The sequence below is a fragment of the Ahaetulla prasina genome, chromosome 1 (genome assembly GCF_028640845.1).
Source record: "Ahaetulla prasina isolate Xishuangbanna chromosome 1, ASM2864084v1, whole genome shotgun sequence".
NCBI classification, from domain to species: domain Eukaryota; kingdom Metazoa; phylum Chordata; class Lepidosauria; order Squamata; family Colubridae; genus Ahaetulla; species Ahaetulla prasina.
Window position 1 is genome coordinate 99,329,515 of NC_080539.1, and position 17,140 is coordinate 99,346,654.

General features: G+C 32.6%; 1 protein-coding gene across 1 annotated transcript in view; it reads left to right on the forward strand.

The window, feature by feature from the left end:
- Positions 1 to 17,140, forward strand: part of SHPRH (SNF2 histone linker PHD RING helicase) — a 75,672-nt gene that overhangs the window by 52,291 nt on the left and 6,241 nt on the right. Inside the window, exons 25-27 of the mRNA XM_058170188.1 lie at positions 7,627 to 7,815; positions 8,240 to 8,332; positions 8,782 to 8,868. Of these exons, the coding sequence (XP_058026171.1) occupies positions 7,627 to 7,815; positions 8,240 to 8,332; positions 8,782 to 8,868 (369 nt within the window). The remainder of the gene's footprint in view (positions 1 to 7,626; positions 7,816 to 8,239; positions 8,333 to 8,781; positions 8,869 to 17,140) is intronic.

A 17,140-nucleotide genomic window follows, 5' to 3' on the forward strand; every position in this document is an offset into this window, starting at 1 on the left:
GTGTGTAAAACCATTTTTATGTTCTGAAGATATAATATGGAATCTACATATATCTAAATGCATCCCTAAAAATAACTTATTTTGGAGATTGCTATTTTGTTTAAAAATCTATGTGGTTAATTATGACACCACATTGGAAATAGCAGATTGCAAGTAAAGCCCATCCATTTCAGATACATGACAGAATAGATCTGTTCTGAAATAATTTTCTAATCCTTGAATACTCATTTATCTGTTCCTAGATTTCGTGACTGCAGAGGACTGCAGTATCTTCTGACAACTCAAATGGAAGAAGTGAAGAAACTGCAGAAGCAAGTGAGAGAAGCTGTGAAAAATCTGGAAGGACCTCCTTCCAAAGCAGTTATTGAGGCGGCCACAATTTGCCATCTGCGGCCAGTAAGATTGCCGCTAAACAAGTAGGTGTAAAAAATATTGGCCACGGGCCAGAGATTTTGTTCTGCTTTTCTTCTCTTTGTTGTGGTAAAACTGTCATGAGATTGTAATTGCTGTTATTGCTTTATGACAAAAAAAATCTGTTTGTTATACTGTGTTATGAATTATTCAGTTAATTGATTAATTAACATAAGATACATAACCAATGTGCAGCTGACACAATGCATACATTTTTATCTTATTTGATTTATTTACATAGAAAAGCAAATTTTTTATTGGTTGAATTCTCATTAAAACTTAAAGGGAATTGATTGTGTATATTTCTGTTGAAGAAGCTCCCTTACTTAACAAGCATCTTTATTTACTGATCTTTTTGTAAAATTTGTATTTCAGTTGCGTCTTTTGTAAAGCTGATGAATTGTTCACAGAATATGAATCAAAACTCTTTTCCCACACGTAAGTGCTTATTGCTTTCTTTTTTTTTTATTACACTTAATGACAAAATCAAACATCCAAAAGTAATTACTGATAAAAATTCCCAAAAGGCTTGTGTACTTTCTGAATTTTAATGCTGCAAAAAAGGGATGCATTTTTTTTTTAGGAACTATTGTGCCCTTTATCCAGTGTGTACATCTGAAATGAATTGCTTTCTATCACTGTACTCTTTGAAGAAGGAATTATATTTGGGTATGGTGGGCTTGTTTTTTGAGATAATGAGATCACATCATGTGTTCTCATGCCCTTATGGCACCTCTTTCCAGTTAAGAAAGTGTATTTTGTTTTGTTTTGCCAATATCTTTGTTTTTATTAAGATATATAGAATCTTCAGATACGATGACAGCTGTAATGTTTTTGCATTAAAGTGTAAAAGGCCAGATGGCAATCTTTGAAGAAATGATAGAAGATGAAGAAGGCCTGGTTGATGATCGTTTGCCTACCACCAGCAGAGGTCTCTGGGCAGCAAGTGAAACTGAGCGCTCCTTGAAAACGATATTGTCTTTTGCCAAAGCTCATCGGCTAGATTCCAAGGCAATTGAAGAAGGCAACATCTTCTTGGAACTTTTTGAAGCATGGAAAAAGGAATATAAGGTATAACAAGAAGAATAAATCTCAGAGAAATCTTAATATACAAATAGTTGCATGATATCAGACATGTGGACAATTCGAGCATATCCTGAAACTATATACCACTGTAAGTAAGCTGCAAGACACAAGATGTAAATTCAGATTAACTTTATTACATAAACCATTGCAAAACATTAAAAATGCTTGTAATGTATAAAAATAATGAAATAACAGGCAATTGTATATTTTGTGAATTTAATCAGGTGTTAATTCATTAGGTCCTGCCAAATTTTCTAGATGATAGAAAATTTTTTTGCCACATTTAGAGAGATAAATGCATTCACATCTGAGAGTAGGTATGCTAAATAAAATAAATCTAGTGTCTAGGATAATTTGTTAATAGCAGGCATGTAAGGCAGAGATGGATGTCTAGATATACTTGACTTTTTTAAAATAATCCGATTGCTCATGCATCAACTTGCTTTATCCAGTAAGAAACAGTTGTTTGGAATGGGAGGAATTTGTAAGGAAAGAATAGCTATTTAAAATGTAAGGAATTTGAAACTGCTGGCATTAATCAGTATTAAAAGTGGGGAATAATTTCTTCATTTTTGGTTGTTTGAAAATATATAGTAGATTAACTGCTAAATGTATCCATCCATATGTACAGATATCTGTTTGATTTCCATGAAATGTGCTATTTATTATTTAAGTGTAATTTATATCCTTAGAGTATAATGTAACAGTATCATTTGAGATTAAGATGTCAGGTAAAATGTATTTCTTCTGGTAACACAATACCAAAAATTTCATTATGGAAAATTGAATGCTCCAAAAAGTTCACTAACCAATAATCTTAGTTATGAGTTACGTGCTAGATATCTTTAAGCAAGATCTATCTTGTCCCTAATTCATATTTACAAATGGGACATAATTGCTTGGATTACTTCTCTAGGTGTTGTAGGGGTTGTATTAATGTGAGTGTCCATGTATGTTAAGGAGATATGTGTATCTGGGTATGTGTGTATATGCACATATATGAATATATTTAGGTAGAAATTACTGATAGAGATTTTTTTGCATGGTTTTATTGTTTTCCTGTGTTCTTTAGAGATGGGATTGCTTGTCATATAACACACACACAGAGGGAAACCTAAGTTACTGCTCCTATTATATTTTCTGCCCCTGTTATTTTAGAATCTGTACAAATGCTGAGATATGTTTTATTGAACTTAAAGAGTTTTTTTCCCTGATCAAAATAATTAACCTTTCAGTTGCTTCATGAATACTGGATGGTCTTAAGAGACCATGTCTCTGCCATTGATGAACTTGCTATGGCCACCGAACGCCTCAGAATGCGTCATCCAGAAGAGCCAAAACCCAATCACCCTGTTCTTCACATAATTGAGCCACATGAGGTGACATATCTTTATACTTGAGAAGCTAGAATATTTCTTAATAAGCCATAGTGGATCAGTTTGTAAAGCACCGAGTTGGGGCTAACCTTATTCAATAGTGAGGGCTTTGGCACAGGTTGTTACTTAACTTTGAAAGATTGCTTCTGTGGATTTGAAGTGAAATTTTAGTTCAAAACTGCATAACCCTAATGATTAGCAGTCACTGAGGGCTATAATCTGAAAGTAAAAACAACTAACATTCAACACTGCTACAGGTATATCTCAGAGATATTTCAGGTTCTGTTTCAAACCATTGCAATAGAGCGAGTCATGACTTTTTTTTTGGCTTCCCATTGTGTATAAAAGTTACATTTACACTATACTGTAGTCTATTAAGTGTGCATTAGCATTATGTCTAAAAAAGGTACATACCTTATTTTAAAATGTTTTTTTAATTGCTAATCATCATCTCAGCCTTCAGTGAGTCATAATCATTTTGCTGCTAAAGAGCCTTGTAAAAAAACACATCTGCAAAGTGCAATAAAATGAAATGTGCCTGTATTTATTAATCTTTTTTTACCAACTCTTGCCTTATAATGTTGAAAGTCATATGCTTCAGATTGTTTGTATATAGCAGATAGGTTGCTCATCGGCCTTAATGGGTCTTCAGAGTTATTTACAATAAAAACACCATAAAATAGTTCAAAATTAAATCAGTTTTAAACTAAAACAGGAGGAGCACTAGTAAGACAATCAAACCATGTCATATAATGTATGTTATACACTCCTCTCCATCTGAACTTTTGTTTGCTGCAATTGATGGTGGTTGAAAGACAGAATAGTTTTAAACAAAACAGATATTTGTTAATTAGCAGTAATGCTAGAGAAGATGGGTTATTCGACAAAGTTTTTTTCACAGTGTAATAGATTTTTCAAAATAAACTTGGTTTCTAGGTGGAACAAAATAGAGTGAAACTTTTGAATGACAAAGCAGTTGCCAAATCACAGCTCCAGAAGAAACTAGGCCAGCTACTCTACCTCAATAATTTGGAAAAGGTAAGATTGAATTTTCCTGGGCTTACATTATACTATCGCCTAATCCTTTGGAACATCCTTTCCCAGTCAGTGTGTCCAGATGCATTGGGTTTTATATTTAATTAGTGTGATCCTTTATAGTTTCTGGCCACAAACAAACCAGAGACCAATAGAATGGGAATGGATGAGGGTAGGAGAAATTATTTTGAAGATAGGATTTTCTCTTGAGGCCTATTTCATGGATTTAAAAATATTTAAATATAATGTCTGCTAACTGTTTTTAAATATCACAAAAGCATTGCTTACAATTATGAATTTGCTGGGATCGTGCCAGCGAATTCGAGCCTGACTGGAATTAGCAATAATAACTGCTACTAGGGTTTATTTCAAGTTTGCATTGCCTTTCAGAGTTGCTATCTAGTTTAAGCCTTGATAGTTATCGGTCTTCTATATTTCTTGTTTTGCTAACTAGAGAAACAAATCTAAAATAATCCATATTTATTTTAACCAACTTTAATAATATATAAAAGAATGATTGTAGCAAAAGAAAGCAAAGGTAGCACCAATATTAATAGGAGTTTTGGGTGCAATGCCAAAAAAATTGGAGCCCCACTTGAACACAATAGGCATGAACAAATTCACCATGTCAGTTGCAAAAGGCAGGTTTACTTGGAACAGGTTAATTGTGCAACGTATCTGTAACACCATCAAATATCCACATCTGGTTATCCCAGGTCCTTGGGGGAAGGACTTGATAGATGAATAGAAATGCCAAATTTAATCTGAACATCTGCCTTACTGTGCATCAATAATTATAATTGTATATTACAATTCAATATTTTATAAGTACCAGAAAAAAATTAAAACATTAAAATAAAATAGAACAGAACAAGACATTATAGTGTATTGCAATTAATGGACTCATCGATGGGTGGCGAACGTCTGCCTAATTTTTCAGACACTATAATAGCTATATTACAATTTAGCTATATTACAATTGAGTTATAAAATCCAGACACTAAGAATAAATGCACATATTTGGGTTTTATTTATTTATTTTATCAAATTTCAAGGCCATCTGACATCTGGATGATTCTAGGCAGCTTATAAATAAAAGCAATACATATAAGAAAGAACATAAACGACAATAAGAACAGAACACCAACTATAAACCAGCTATAGTGGAAGTGGGCTCCACAATCATTCTGTCTCCAATTGTCCCTTTTAGCAACATTCCAGAGAGCAGGTATTGCAACATAATAGGCATACTTCCAAGTTCCCATAAAGTGGCATTGCTTAAGTGCATGCATCATGTTCAAGTATACCAGGTGGGCAGAGATGAGATACATGATACTGGTTCTTGCTCAATAGACACTAGAATTAAGGTGAATTTAAAAGCACTTTATGACTGAACTCAGAGGTATAGTTTCATTTTCTTTAAATTACCTCTCATATCAGCTCTCAAACATATTTATAAGGTCATCATGCTGACTCTTAAGTAAAATTGGCCATTGTATTTTTCATACTATAATAGGCTTTCAAGCTGTACACATTTGAAATGTTTTCTATCACTTTGGTTCCATTTTTCGTTCTATTTATATCTCTTTGGATCTATCTACATTCTTTCATTTTTCTGAGAATTGTGTCATGTTTGATTATTATGAAATAACATATTTGATCAATAAAAATGAATATTATTAATATCAAATTACTTAGATAATTATTTTAAGTAGAGCATAATTGATTTTTTTACTTTTGCTGTAAAAATGCTTTGCTTTAATGTTCATAGTCTCAAGATAAAACAACAGGAGGAGTTAATCCAGAGCCCTGCCCAATTTGTGCACGGCAGTTGGGAAAACAGGTAAAATTCTGCACCTTTTTGGTAGATAATTTAGTTCATTATTGGCATATATGAAATAATTTTCTTTATCCAACAATACTTATAAATCTGTTATCTTTCGAAAAAATCCTATATGATTATAGTTCTGTATTTATTTTTTTTAAAATATTCTGTTGGACCACATAGCTGTCAAACATAGAATGTGTATGCAAAATGTATCCTGACGTTCTCAAGTATTATAATTTTCATATAGAAAAATAGTTTATGCTTCTACATCTGTCTCTTAAAATTCTGAAAATGATGATTGAAGTATATGGCCGCTGAACAGATATCCTAGGCATTTATAGAATTTCAGTGTTGTGTAAAAGTTTTTGTACTTTTTAAAAATATTAAAATTTGATATCAGCATAAGTAGCTTTTTGTAAATCTGTATAATTAGCTGTTTCTTTCTTCTAATATTTGCATGTTTTACAAGCAAAAAAAACCTTGGCTATAGTTTTTCAAACTTTTCTGAATATTGTAACTAAATTCTAATTTCTAATATGATAGAAAAAGAAGACTTCTACAGCAAATGCATGAGTCGTATTTAAATAAATTTAATTTAAAGTTTCATAAAATAAAAGCAAAATTATATGATTATATGATGATTAGGGGACTGGAGGCTAAAACGTATGAAGAACGGTTGCAGGAACTCGGTATGCCTAAATTAATGAAAAGAAGGACTAGGGGAGATATGATAGCAGTGTTCCAATATCTCAGGGGTTGCCACAAAGAAGAGGGAGTTGGGCTGTTCTCCAAAGCACCTGAGGGTAGAACAAGAAGCAATGGGTGGAAACTGATCAAAGAAAGAAGCAACTTAGAACTAAGGAGAAATTTCCTGACAGTTAGAACAATTAATCAGTGGAACAACATGCCTGCAGAAGTTGTGAATGCTCCAACACTGGAAATTTTTAAGAAAATGTTGGATAACCATTTGACTGAGATGGTGTAGGGTTTCCTGCCTGGGCAGGGGGTTGGACTAGAAGGCCTCCAAGGTCCCTTCCAACTCTGTTGTTATATTATATTATATTATATTATATTATATTATATTATATTATAGTATAGTATAGTATAGTATAGTATAGTATAGTATAGTGTATAGTAGTGTATAGTAGTGTATAGTATAGTATAGTATAGTATAGTATAGTATAGTATAGTATAGTATAGTATAGTATAGTATAGTATAGTATAGTATATTTTGCCCTGGAAATTAATTTTTGGGCCTTTCCGTCATTCTGTCATTCTGACAATGGGTGTCCACCCTCCTCTCCAAACCCTCTCTCAGAAGTTTGATTTTTTTTCTTTGTGGTGTTTGATTTTTATGTATATGGTACACATTTCCCTGTTACTTGCCCCATCATATTTTTATATACTGAACAATAAATCCATTTGCTTATTTATTTTTTAGTTATTAAACTTATATGCCATGCATCTTGCTATCCGAAGCAACTCTTGGCAGCTTAAGTAAAACATATAGTATTTTACTATAGTAATATATAGTAAAAATAGAGATATAAAACAATTTTCAATATAAAAACAGATTAACATTGCAAAATATTAAATATTAAATATAGACTAAATATCATGAATATTATTAAATATCATGGAGCAATCAAAGAAATTCAGGTCTTGTATTTCAGTTATTTGCAAGATTTCATTATTATTAATGTGGTATTAAATCTGAGTGAGAAATCTATCATTAGGCACCTGTTCAGGCTAGCTGATTAATTTAAAAATCTCATACACATGTACCTTTTCACTTTAAAACAACAACAACAACAACTAGTCCTTTTCTAGTTTTCTTGTTGGTTTATATGAATAACAAATAAGTATTTTGTCTTATTTTTCTCCATCTAGTGGGCAGTATTGACATGTGGACATTGTTTCTGCAATGAATGCATAGCTATTATTATAGAACAATACAGTGTTGGCACTCGCAGAAGTTCAATCAAGTGTGCCATCTGCAGGCAAACAACTTCACATAAAGAAATCTCTTATGTCTTCACAGCAGAGACCACAAACCAGGAGGATGATATACCTGTGAAGGTAGACTTGACGCAAATTATTGATGATTTCAATAAGAAAAATTTACATTTTATTTATTTGGAAGTTGGTTTTGTGGAATTAGTTTTCACAACATTTTTGTGTCAAAATATATGTTATCCAGAGACCGTTCTCTGGCCTTCCAAATGGCAAGTCATTTCATAGGATGATTTTTTAAAAATTCATTAAGTTATTCTAGTGCTTAATTTTGGCATCCAGAGTAACTGGACATATCTATTGGCATGGGAACAGTTTCATAATAATTTGATAGCCACAAAAAACATCTCAGGTCATATGCCTGGTATACATGAATTGAGATGCTATAAACAGTATTGTAAAACACATAATACATAATGTTACTTTGTAATTTTGATATGATCTGTACTGAATAAATGAAAACCAATTTTCATGTTCTGTCTCTTGAAAGGGAAGCCACTCAACTAAAGTGGAAGCTGTGGTCCGAACGTTAAAGAAAATTCAATTCAAAGATCCAGGGGCAAAAGCTCTTGTTTTCTCAACGGTATTTCTAACATTTTAAAATGATAAAAGATCAGTTTGTGAATGTGTTATTCAACAGGGTTCTTGAGTATTAATAAGTGAATGAGAATGATTGAAGCTAAATCTGATGAGCATTGACAATTGTATATTTGGCCGTACTACTACTTATTTTTGAAGTAATAAAGGAGAAAGCTCCCATATCTGGGTGGCACATTGGGTAGCGTGCAGTATTGCAGCTTACTTCTGCTGCCTGCAATTTGCTCGTTCAAATCTCACCAGGCTCAGCCTTCCATCCTTCCGAGGTGGGTAAAATGAGGACCCAAAATTGTTGGGGGCAATATGCTAAGTATGTAAACCGCTTAGAGAGGGCTGTAAAGCAGAATATAAGTCTCAGTGTTACTGCTATCGCTATCTAGTACAACTATCCATCTTATTTGTAGTATGTAAACATCTTTCTTTTATATTTTGCAGTGGCAAGATGTGCTTGATATCATTGCAAAAGCTTTGCATGATAATAACATGGACTTTGCTCAAATCAATGGAATTCACAAATTTCAGGTATTGATTTTATTATTGTTATTATATATTGTCTTTTTTCCCCTCTTTGTACCTTGATGAACATATCTTTTCTTTTATGTACACTGAGAGCATATGCACCAAGACAAATTCCTTGTGTGTCCAATCACACTTGGCCAATAAAAAATTCTATTCTATTCTATTCTATTCTATTCTATTCTATTCTATTCTATTCTATTCTATTCTATTCTATTCCATTAATACTAATATAGTAACGATAACACACACTTGTACCAATGTAATTTATATTTGAACTGGTGAAATTAATTTAGTTTCTAAAGTAACTATAATACTGTAAATTAAAGGGAAAAAGAATAAATAAGATATTAGATTGTAAAATAAGGATCAAGTATAAATTTAACATCATCCAGCAGTTAATTCCAGTTTGATGTAAAAGTAGCATATATCCAAGATATTAATGCCCCCATAATTTAGGATGGTTGGGAACAAGTGGGTCAGATTTTATCCTATCTAGTTTCCCATTCTTCCCTGCCATTTTTCTAACTTAATCTATTTCCTCTTTAATTCTTTTTTAATGAGGTCTCCCTGTCATACTTAGTGATTGCTTTATTTTATTTTTACCTAAATCACTTCTTTGTTTACTACAAAAATGTAAATGCAGTTTTAGGCTGAATTAAAATAATTATAATTTCCAAATCACAGTATTTAATCATTCTATTTTATTCTGCTTTGGTCAGGAGGAACCTGGATTGTGTTGTATTGTTTGTTTAGCTTTGAAAAGATTGAAAGTGGATTTTATGCCGTTTCCCCTAAAATAAGACATCCTCTGATAATAGCCCCAATCAGGCTTTTGAGTGCATGCGCTAAAATAAGTACCTCCTGAAAACAAGCCCTCCCTGAAAATAAGCCCTCCCCAAAAATATTTAGACGCGTGCACAACAGGTCCCCACAATTTCCTCTGGTTAGGGTTAGGGAGACAGAGCTGGAAATCAGGTAAGACAGCAAGAGGAGCCCCATCTTGCTCCATGTGCCCCAAAATAATAAGACATCCCCAAAAATAAAGCCAAACACTTATTTTGGGTTTTAAAAAAATATAAGACGGGGTCTTATTTTCGGGGAAACACAATAGCACTCTTTAAATACCCAAAAGGCTCATTTCACATTTAGCAAACTCTTTTTAACAATAGGAGCAGTTTGATAATGTAATCAACTATGCTATTATTCATAGGATATCTTCAAGCAAAGGTTAGATAGTAGTCTATCAGGTATATGTCTTATAAGTCCTCAAGAAGATCAAATCAGAGATCAGCCATATTTGTAATTATTCCTTAGTGACCATGTTGGCTATGTTTTTGATGATTCTAGTTATTAAAAGGTGTTCCAGTCTTTTTGTTATTCATTCCAAATTAGATGTTAGGTAATTAGATGTGAGGGTAGAACAAGAAGCAATGGGTGGAAACTAATCAAGGAGAGAAGCAACTTAGAACTAAGAAGAAATTTCCTGACAGAACAATTAATCAATGGAACAACTTGCCTCCAGAAGTTGTGAAGCTCCAACACTGGAAGTTTTTTTTTTTTTTATTACTTTTTTTACAACAAACAAACAAAAAAAATACATTATTACACCCTTGTGCTATACATAAAAGGAAGATTTGGGTCTTCGGATATATCCTCATGATTGCCAAAATCCACGTTCTCGAGGTACAGGTACTGAAGCGTCCAATGTTCCAAGCGCAAAGTCCACAAATGGTTTCCAAGTCTTCCAGAAAATATCTTCTTTATACACACCACTTCTAATTTTAATATCACATGTCATTTTATCATTTAAAGCTAATTTCCACATTTCAGAATTCCACTCTTCTATTCTAAAAATCACATCTAGTTTCCAATATCTAGCTATTATAATTCTACCTATTATAATCATAATTCTAATCAATTCTTTTTCATATTTTGTTAATTCTATTTCCTTAATTACCAACAATAATATAGTTTCCACTCTCAATGTTATTACTTTCCCCATCATTTCAAATATCATTTTCTCCAATTGTTGCCAAAACTTTTAACCTTATCACAATTATACCACATATGTTCATAAGTCCCCAATTCCATCTCACATCTCCAACATTTTTACTAGTTTTTTATCCATTTGTGACAATCTTACTGGAGTCAAATACCATTTCCAAACAACTTTATAATTGTGCTCTTTAATCCTTATAGATAAAGTTCTCATAATTCTACTCTTCCAATTCACATTCCAATCTGATTCTGGTATTTCAATATTAAGATCTTTTTCCCAATTTGTCCTCATCACTCTTTGTAATTTTTCATCAGAATTTATAATCTTATAAACCCTACTAACGAGTCCCTTTAGCCCAATTTCATCTTTCATAATCCGAGATACTAAATATTCAAATTCAGTTTCACATCTATTTATCGAATAATTTTCCTTTAGTTTTTTGTCCATTTTCTATCTGTATTTTTCAAACCAACTTAACCCTAATTTTTCAATAATTTCTTTATTCCTCCTTTCATTTCCCATAACTTTTATCCAATCTCTAATAATTTCTATATTTTCCTCTTTAATCACTTCATTACGTTTTATATTATTTTTAATCGCCAAATTCCAGTTGTCTCCCCAAAAGATTATATCCGAATTAAAATTTTAACAAATTTGTTCCACATTTTTACTTAATCCCTTTAACCAATAACTTCTACTTACACATTTTAAATTTGCTTTATCTAAAACCACCTTGATCTAAATTTCTCTATATCCCTTAACTCTAAATCTCTCCAATAATTATCTTCACCTTTAAGTATTTTTACCACTATCCGGATACCATACGCACAGTAATAATTAACTAATTTGGGGATTCCTAATCCACCTTCCTTTTGATTTTGATACCACATTTTCTTCACTAATCTGGGTCTTTTGCCACCATTGCAAAATTTATCCAGTTTTTTCTGATATCCTTCAATATCTTTCTCTGTCAAATTTAGTGGTAGCATCTCGAATAAAAAGTTGAACTTGGGCAGCAACATCATCTTACACATTGCAATTCTACCAAACCAAGACAACTTTAAAATTTTATATTTATCTATCTTCTTCTCAATTTCGTTAATCACCACATCATAATTAAGTTTTTTCAATTCTTTAACCTTAAGTGAAAGCACTATACCCAAATATTTCAATGTGTTATGCCAAATTGCTCTTGCATATTCTCAGACTCATTACCATTACTATCCATCAATAATTCTGACTTTGACCAATTTACTTTCAATCCTGTCATTTCTTCAAATTCTATCAAATGCTTATATATCTTTTCAAATCTTTCTCTACATTTTCAAAATAATTAAAGTATCATCCATACAAATTTATCTTATACCCCTTATATCCTTCTAATTCTTCATCTTTTTCTATCATTTTTGTCAATATTTCCATAGCCAATAAAAATAATGTTGGGGACAGGGGACATCCTTGTCTCGTACCAGCTTCTAATTTTATCTCTTCAGTTAATATTCCATTCACCTTCACTCTTGCACTGCTCTTTTGGTACAATTTTGAAATAACATGTATAAACTTATTACCAAAGCCTAAAGCCTCCACAATTACTTTAATTGTTTCCCATTGTACAGAATCAAAAGCTTTAAAAATATCCAATGATACTATACCAATTTTATCACCATTATATTCAGCTACATCTATAATATTTAATACTCTTCTAACAATATCACTCATGTATCTACCCTTCACAAAGCCTACTTGATTATAACTTATATATCTATCTATAAATCTATTTAATCTATTACTTATAATAGCAGTAAATATCTTTGCATCCTGATTAATTAAAGAAATGGGCCGATAGGACTCAATCCTTTCTAAATCTTTATCTGGTTTAGGAATTAGGGATATCACCGTTCTATTCCATGACGAAGGTACTTCCCCACCATGTAATATTCCATTAAATAATTTTTGCAATCTTGGTATTATTAATTCTTTAAATTCTTTATAAAACTCAATAGGTAATCCATCCTCACCTGGAGCTTTCCCTAATTTTAATTTTGTATTATTCCATTAATCTCATCTTGTGTTATATCTTCTTCCATCAATTCCTTATATGTTTGATCAATTTTCACCACATACTTTTCTAAATAGCTTTGCAATTTTCCCCGATTAATTGGTTTCTTTGAATATAGTTTCTGAAAAAAATTTCTAACCACTTCACATTTCTCTAATTTTATAACATCTTATACCTCTATCATCTATCAAAACTCCAATTTCTCTCTTCTCTCTTTTATCTTTCGCCATCTTTGCCAATAATTTAGAATTTCTATTACTAAATTCAAAAAAATTCCTATTTAAAAATCTCAAATTTCTTTTTACTAACTCTGTATCTTCTTCTATCATTTTATTTCTTAACATATTAAGCTCCTGAAGAATTTTTTTCTTTAGTAAGCAAAATTGATTTTCCAATTCTTTAATCTGATTTTATCTCTTTCCATTTTAATTTTATAATTTTTATATTTCCTACTTGATAATTTAATACTCTCCCCTCTAAACACCGCTTTCATCGCATCCCAAACAATTTCAAATTTAACCTCCCCGTTATCATTTAATCTCCAACTTTCCTCCAGTTTTTTAAGTATCCATTTTTTATCTTTTTCTTTTTTTACAATTTCTCGTCATATCTCCAATAGCTTCTTTTTCTCAAAATTAAAATCTAAGTCCACCATAACTTCTGCATGATCAGAATCTTTAAAAATTTCCACATCTACCTTATCCACATTATTCAACAAATCTTTAGAAAGAAAAATATAATCAATTCTAGAATATGTATTATATATCTTAGAAAAAAAAGTGTATACTCTCTCAATTCCTTTAACCTCTCTCCACACATCAACCACGCCATTTCGAAGCATCCACATATTTAAAATCCCCATTTTATTTGCTCCTCCACAGCGGGTGGGATTAGTACTATCTATTTTATCTCTGATTAAATTAAAATCCCCAGCCACAATTACTTTCCCTACACTTTCATTCTCCAAAATTTTGTTATTTTTCAAGAAATTCTCTTTGTTTTCATTCGGTAAATATAAATTAACAAGTGTCACTTTTTCCTCATTAAGATTTCCAACAATTATTACATATCTTCCATCTTCATCCAAAATTACCTTATGTTTTCAAAGTACACCCTATCTGATATCAGTGTTGCAACTCCTCTAGCTTTTGAAGTTCCAAATGCTTTTCATATATTTGCATACCTTTTATATACATTCTATTTGAATCTTCAGATTTCTGATGGGTTTCTTGTAAAAATAAAATGTCTGGCAAATCCTTTTAATCTTAAGCTCCAATCTTCTTCTTTTAATCTGATTCCTGTACCCTTCACATTCCATGACATTATTTTATAACTCCCATTTAAAATATAATTTTTTTAATCCTATCCCCGCATCTTCCTTTCTGTGCCCACCACCCGACATTAAACTACCATATTTAACATATAAACAACAATAAGAAAACAGAAAAAAAAACAAAAAACAAAACAAACAATAAAGTACAAACAATCTTCTTCCCCCACATCCTCATCGGTTTCGCCTCTATAAAGAGAATGGGGGAGAGGGGACGTGCCAATGCCCGGGGCACTTCTTTCGGGCTGTCTATTTAAATTCATCACTCAAAAAAAAAAGATAACGATGACCCGCATTCAGCTTCGTATTTTCCAAGACTCTTATCTGCTTCTTCTCTTACTGTATCCTCACGACTCTTCTTCTGTTCAACCAACACAGGTGATATTTCTTTCCTCTTTAACCCTTTGGAGTCTTGCCCTCCAATAGCCCCTTTTTCTTCTTCTGGGATTGATGTTTCCGCGTATGTTCCACCCATCTGAAGCATTTGATCTTTTATCTCCATTAAATCCTCCATCTCAATCAGTCCAAGCTCCCGTAAATATAATAATGCATCTATATCTGGGGTGATTGTACGCATCCTTCCTTTATAAAAAAATTTCAATTGTTGTGGTGGCCTCCAATTGTATTTAATTCCATTATCCCTCAAAACTTTTGTGATTGGTTTTAAAAAAAATCTCCATGCCCTTTCTTCTCTTGATATATCCGGGAAGACTTGAATAGTCTTCCTTCAAACTTCAAAGCATCTCCCAACTCTCTCACCTTGGCCATAACTTCCAACTTATCACCAAGATTTGCGAACCTGACAAGCACATTCCTGTTAGAACCATTTTGCCTTCTATATCCAATTCTAAAACACTTGCCAGGTCTGCTATTGTGAACGTAAGTTGCGTATCCAAATCATTAATCCATTTCAAAACCCGCTGTTTCAATTTATCCTCCTTTTCTTCTGAGATTCCTCTGATAACTAAATTATATTTCCTCATCTCTTCTTCCAAAAGACAGATTCTCTTATCTTGCTGCTCATTTTATAAAATATTTTACCAATTTGCCGATCTACTTTTACTTCATGCACATGCATCTGCTCCATTTCATCTTTAATCATTATCATTTCCTCTTTTTGTTTTGCAAAGTTTTCATTCATCTCTTGCTTTAAATTCTGCATTTCAGATGTCAGTTTCAATGTCAAATTATCTATACGCTCTGATAGTCCTGCTATTTTTTCCCCAATTTTATTTAAAGCTGCAGCAAGTTGCTGCGTTTCTGAAAGTTGTTGAGTCATTTTGAAAAAAACCAAAAAATTTCCCAAACTAGGATTCCAAACCAATTTTACAGAGGGTCTTAGTGAAGATCAAAGGACGACTGTCTTTTAATTGAAGCGAAGCGGCTTATTTGCACTGTTATCTCTCAAGTTCAAGGATACTCCACAAAGAAACACAAAACTTCACAGCTAACATTAATCAGCGCCATTTTTCCTCCACGTCAGCAAAGCAGAAAGGAAGACAAACCAACTTAAACGAAGCAAAATCCTTTTTTTTTTTTTTTGTAATATAAACAAGCTATTAATTTGCTCTCCAGAGAAAAAAAAAATAAAGAAAAAATTAGCTCAGTAAAATCCTCTTACTACCAAACAATCCAATAAAAAATCAGTTTCTCTTCTCTTCAATTAAATTCTTCTTGGCTGAACTTCCGGAAGGCTCAAAAAAAAAAAAAATCTTCTCATTATCAAATTCAGTCCTTCACTTAGCCTCAGCAATAGAAAATTTTTTTTTAACACAGAACAAGATAGTTAATTTTGGAAAAACAAAACACAGCAATTTATTCCAACTTATCTTGTCTGCCGGCTTCGGTCAACCCACGCTGTAGAAACTCCTTAATTCAAGCCGTTTCAGATGACCTACCAGTTTTAAATTCAATCTGCTGGGCTGTTAACACTTTCAGTTCATGATTTATTACTCCACAAAGAAACACAAAACTTCACAGCTAACATTAATCAGCGCCATTTTTCCTCCACGACAGCAAAGCAGATAAATTCTTCTTGGCTGAACTTCCGGAAGGCTCAAAAAAAAAAAATTCTTCTCATTATCAAATTCAGACCTTAATATTCAGTCCTTAGCCTCAGCAGTAGAATAAATTTTTTTTAACACAGAACAAGATAGTTAATTTTGAAAAAACAGAACACAGTAATTTATTCCAACTTATCCTGTCTGCCGGCTCGGTCAACCCACGCTGTAGAAACTCCTTAATTCAAGCCGTTTCAAATGACCTACCAGTTTTAAATTCAATCTGCTGGGCTGTTAACACTTTCAGTTCATGATTTATTAACTTTCGTCCATAACAGTGCATTCCAAACGGCATAAATTCTCATAAATCTTCATTAATAAGCCCTGTGAAGTGAAGGAAAGGTCCTTACCCCACCACGGTCATGGCCACGCCCCCACTGGAAGTTTTTAAGAAGATGTTGGATAACTATTTGTCTGAAGTGGTATAGCAGGGGGTTGGACTAGAAGACCTCCAAAATCCCTTCCAACTCTGCTATTCTATTCTGTTCTGTTCTAATCCATTCCTGCTGTCTTCCACTTGGAGTCATGATTCTGCTTTTGGCCTCTGTACAGAATCACAGATAAGCAATTTGTAGTTCTAATGAGTACAGTTTTATCCTGCCATGTTGGTTTAAAGCTTGGATGTTTTGGGCTTGCAATCTTCGGAAGCTATCTAAACCAAGATAGAGATATGACGGATTCTACCAAGGCAAGCTTAATTTCAGCAGTAAATCCTCTGTAGGCACTCCCAGGACACTTCCCACACCCTCCAAGTTATCTCATGCTCTGCCTCCTGCTCCTTGGTTTCCCCAAAGCCCTATGGCCTTTTTGTAATTAGCTAGGTTTTA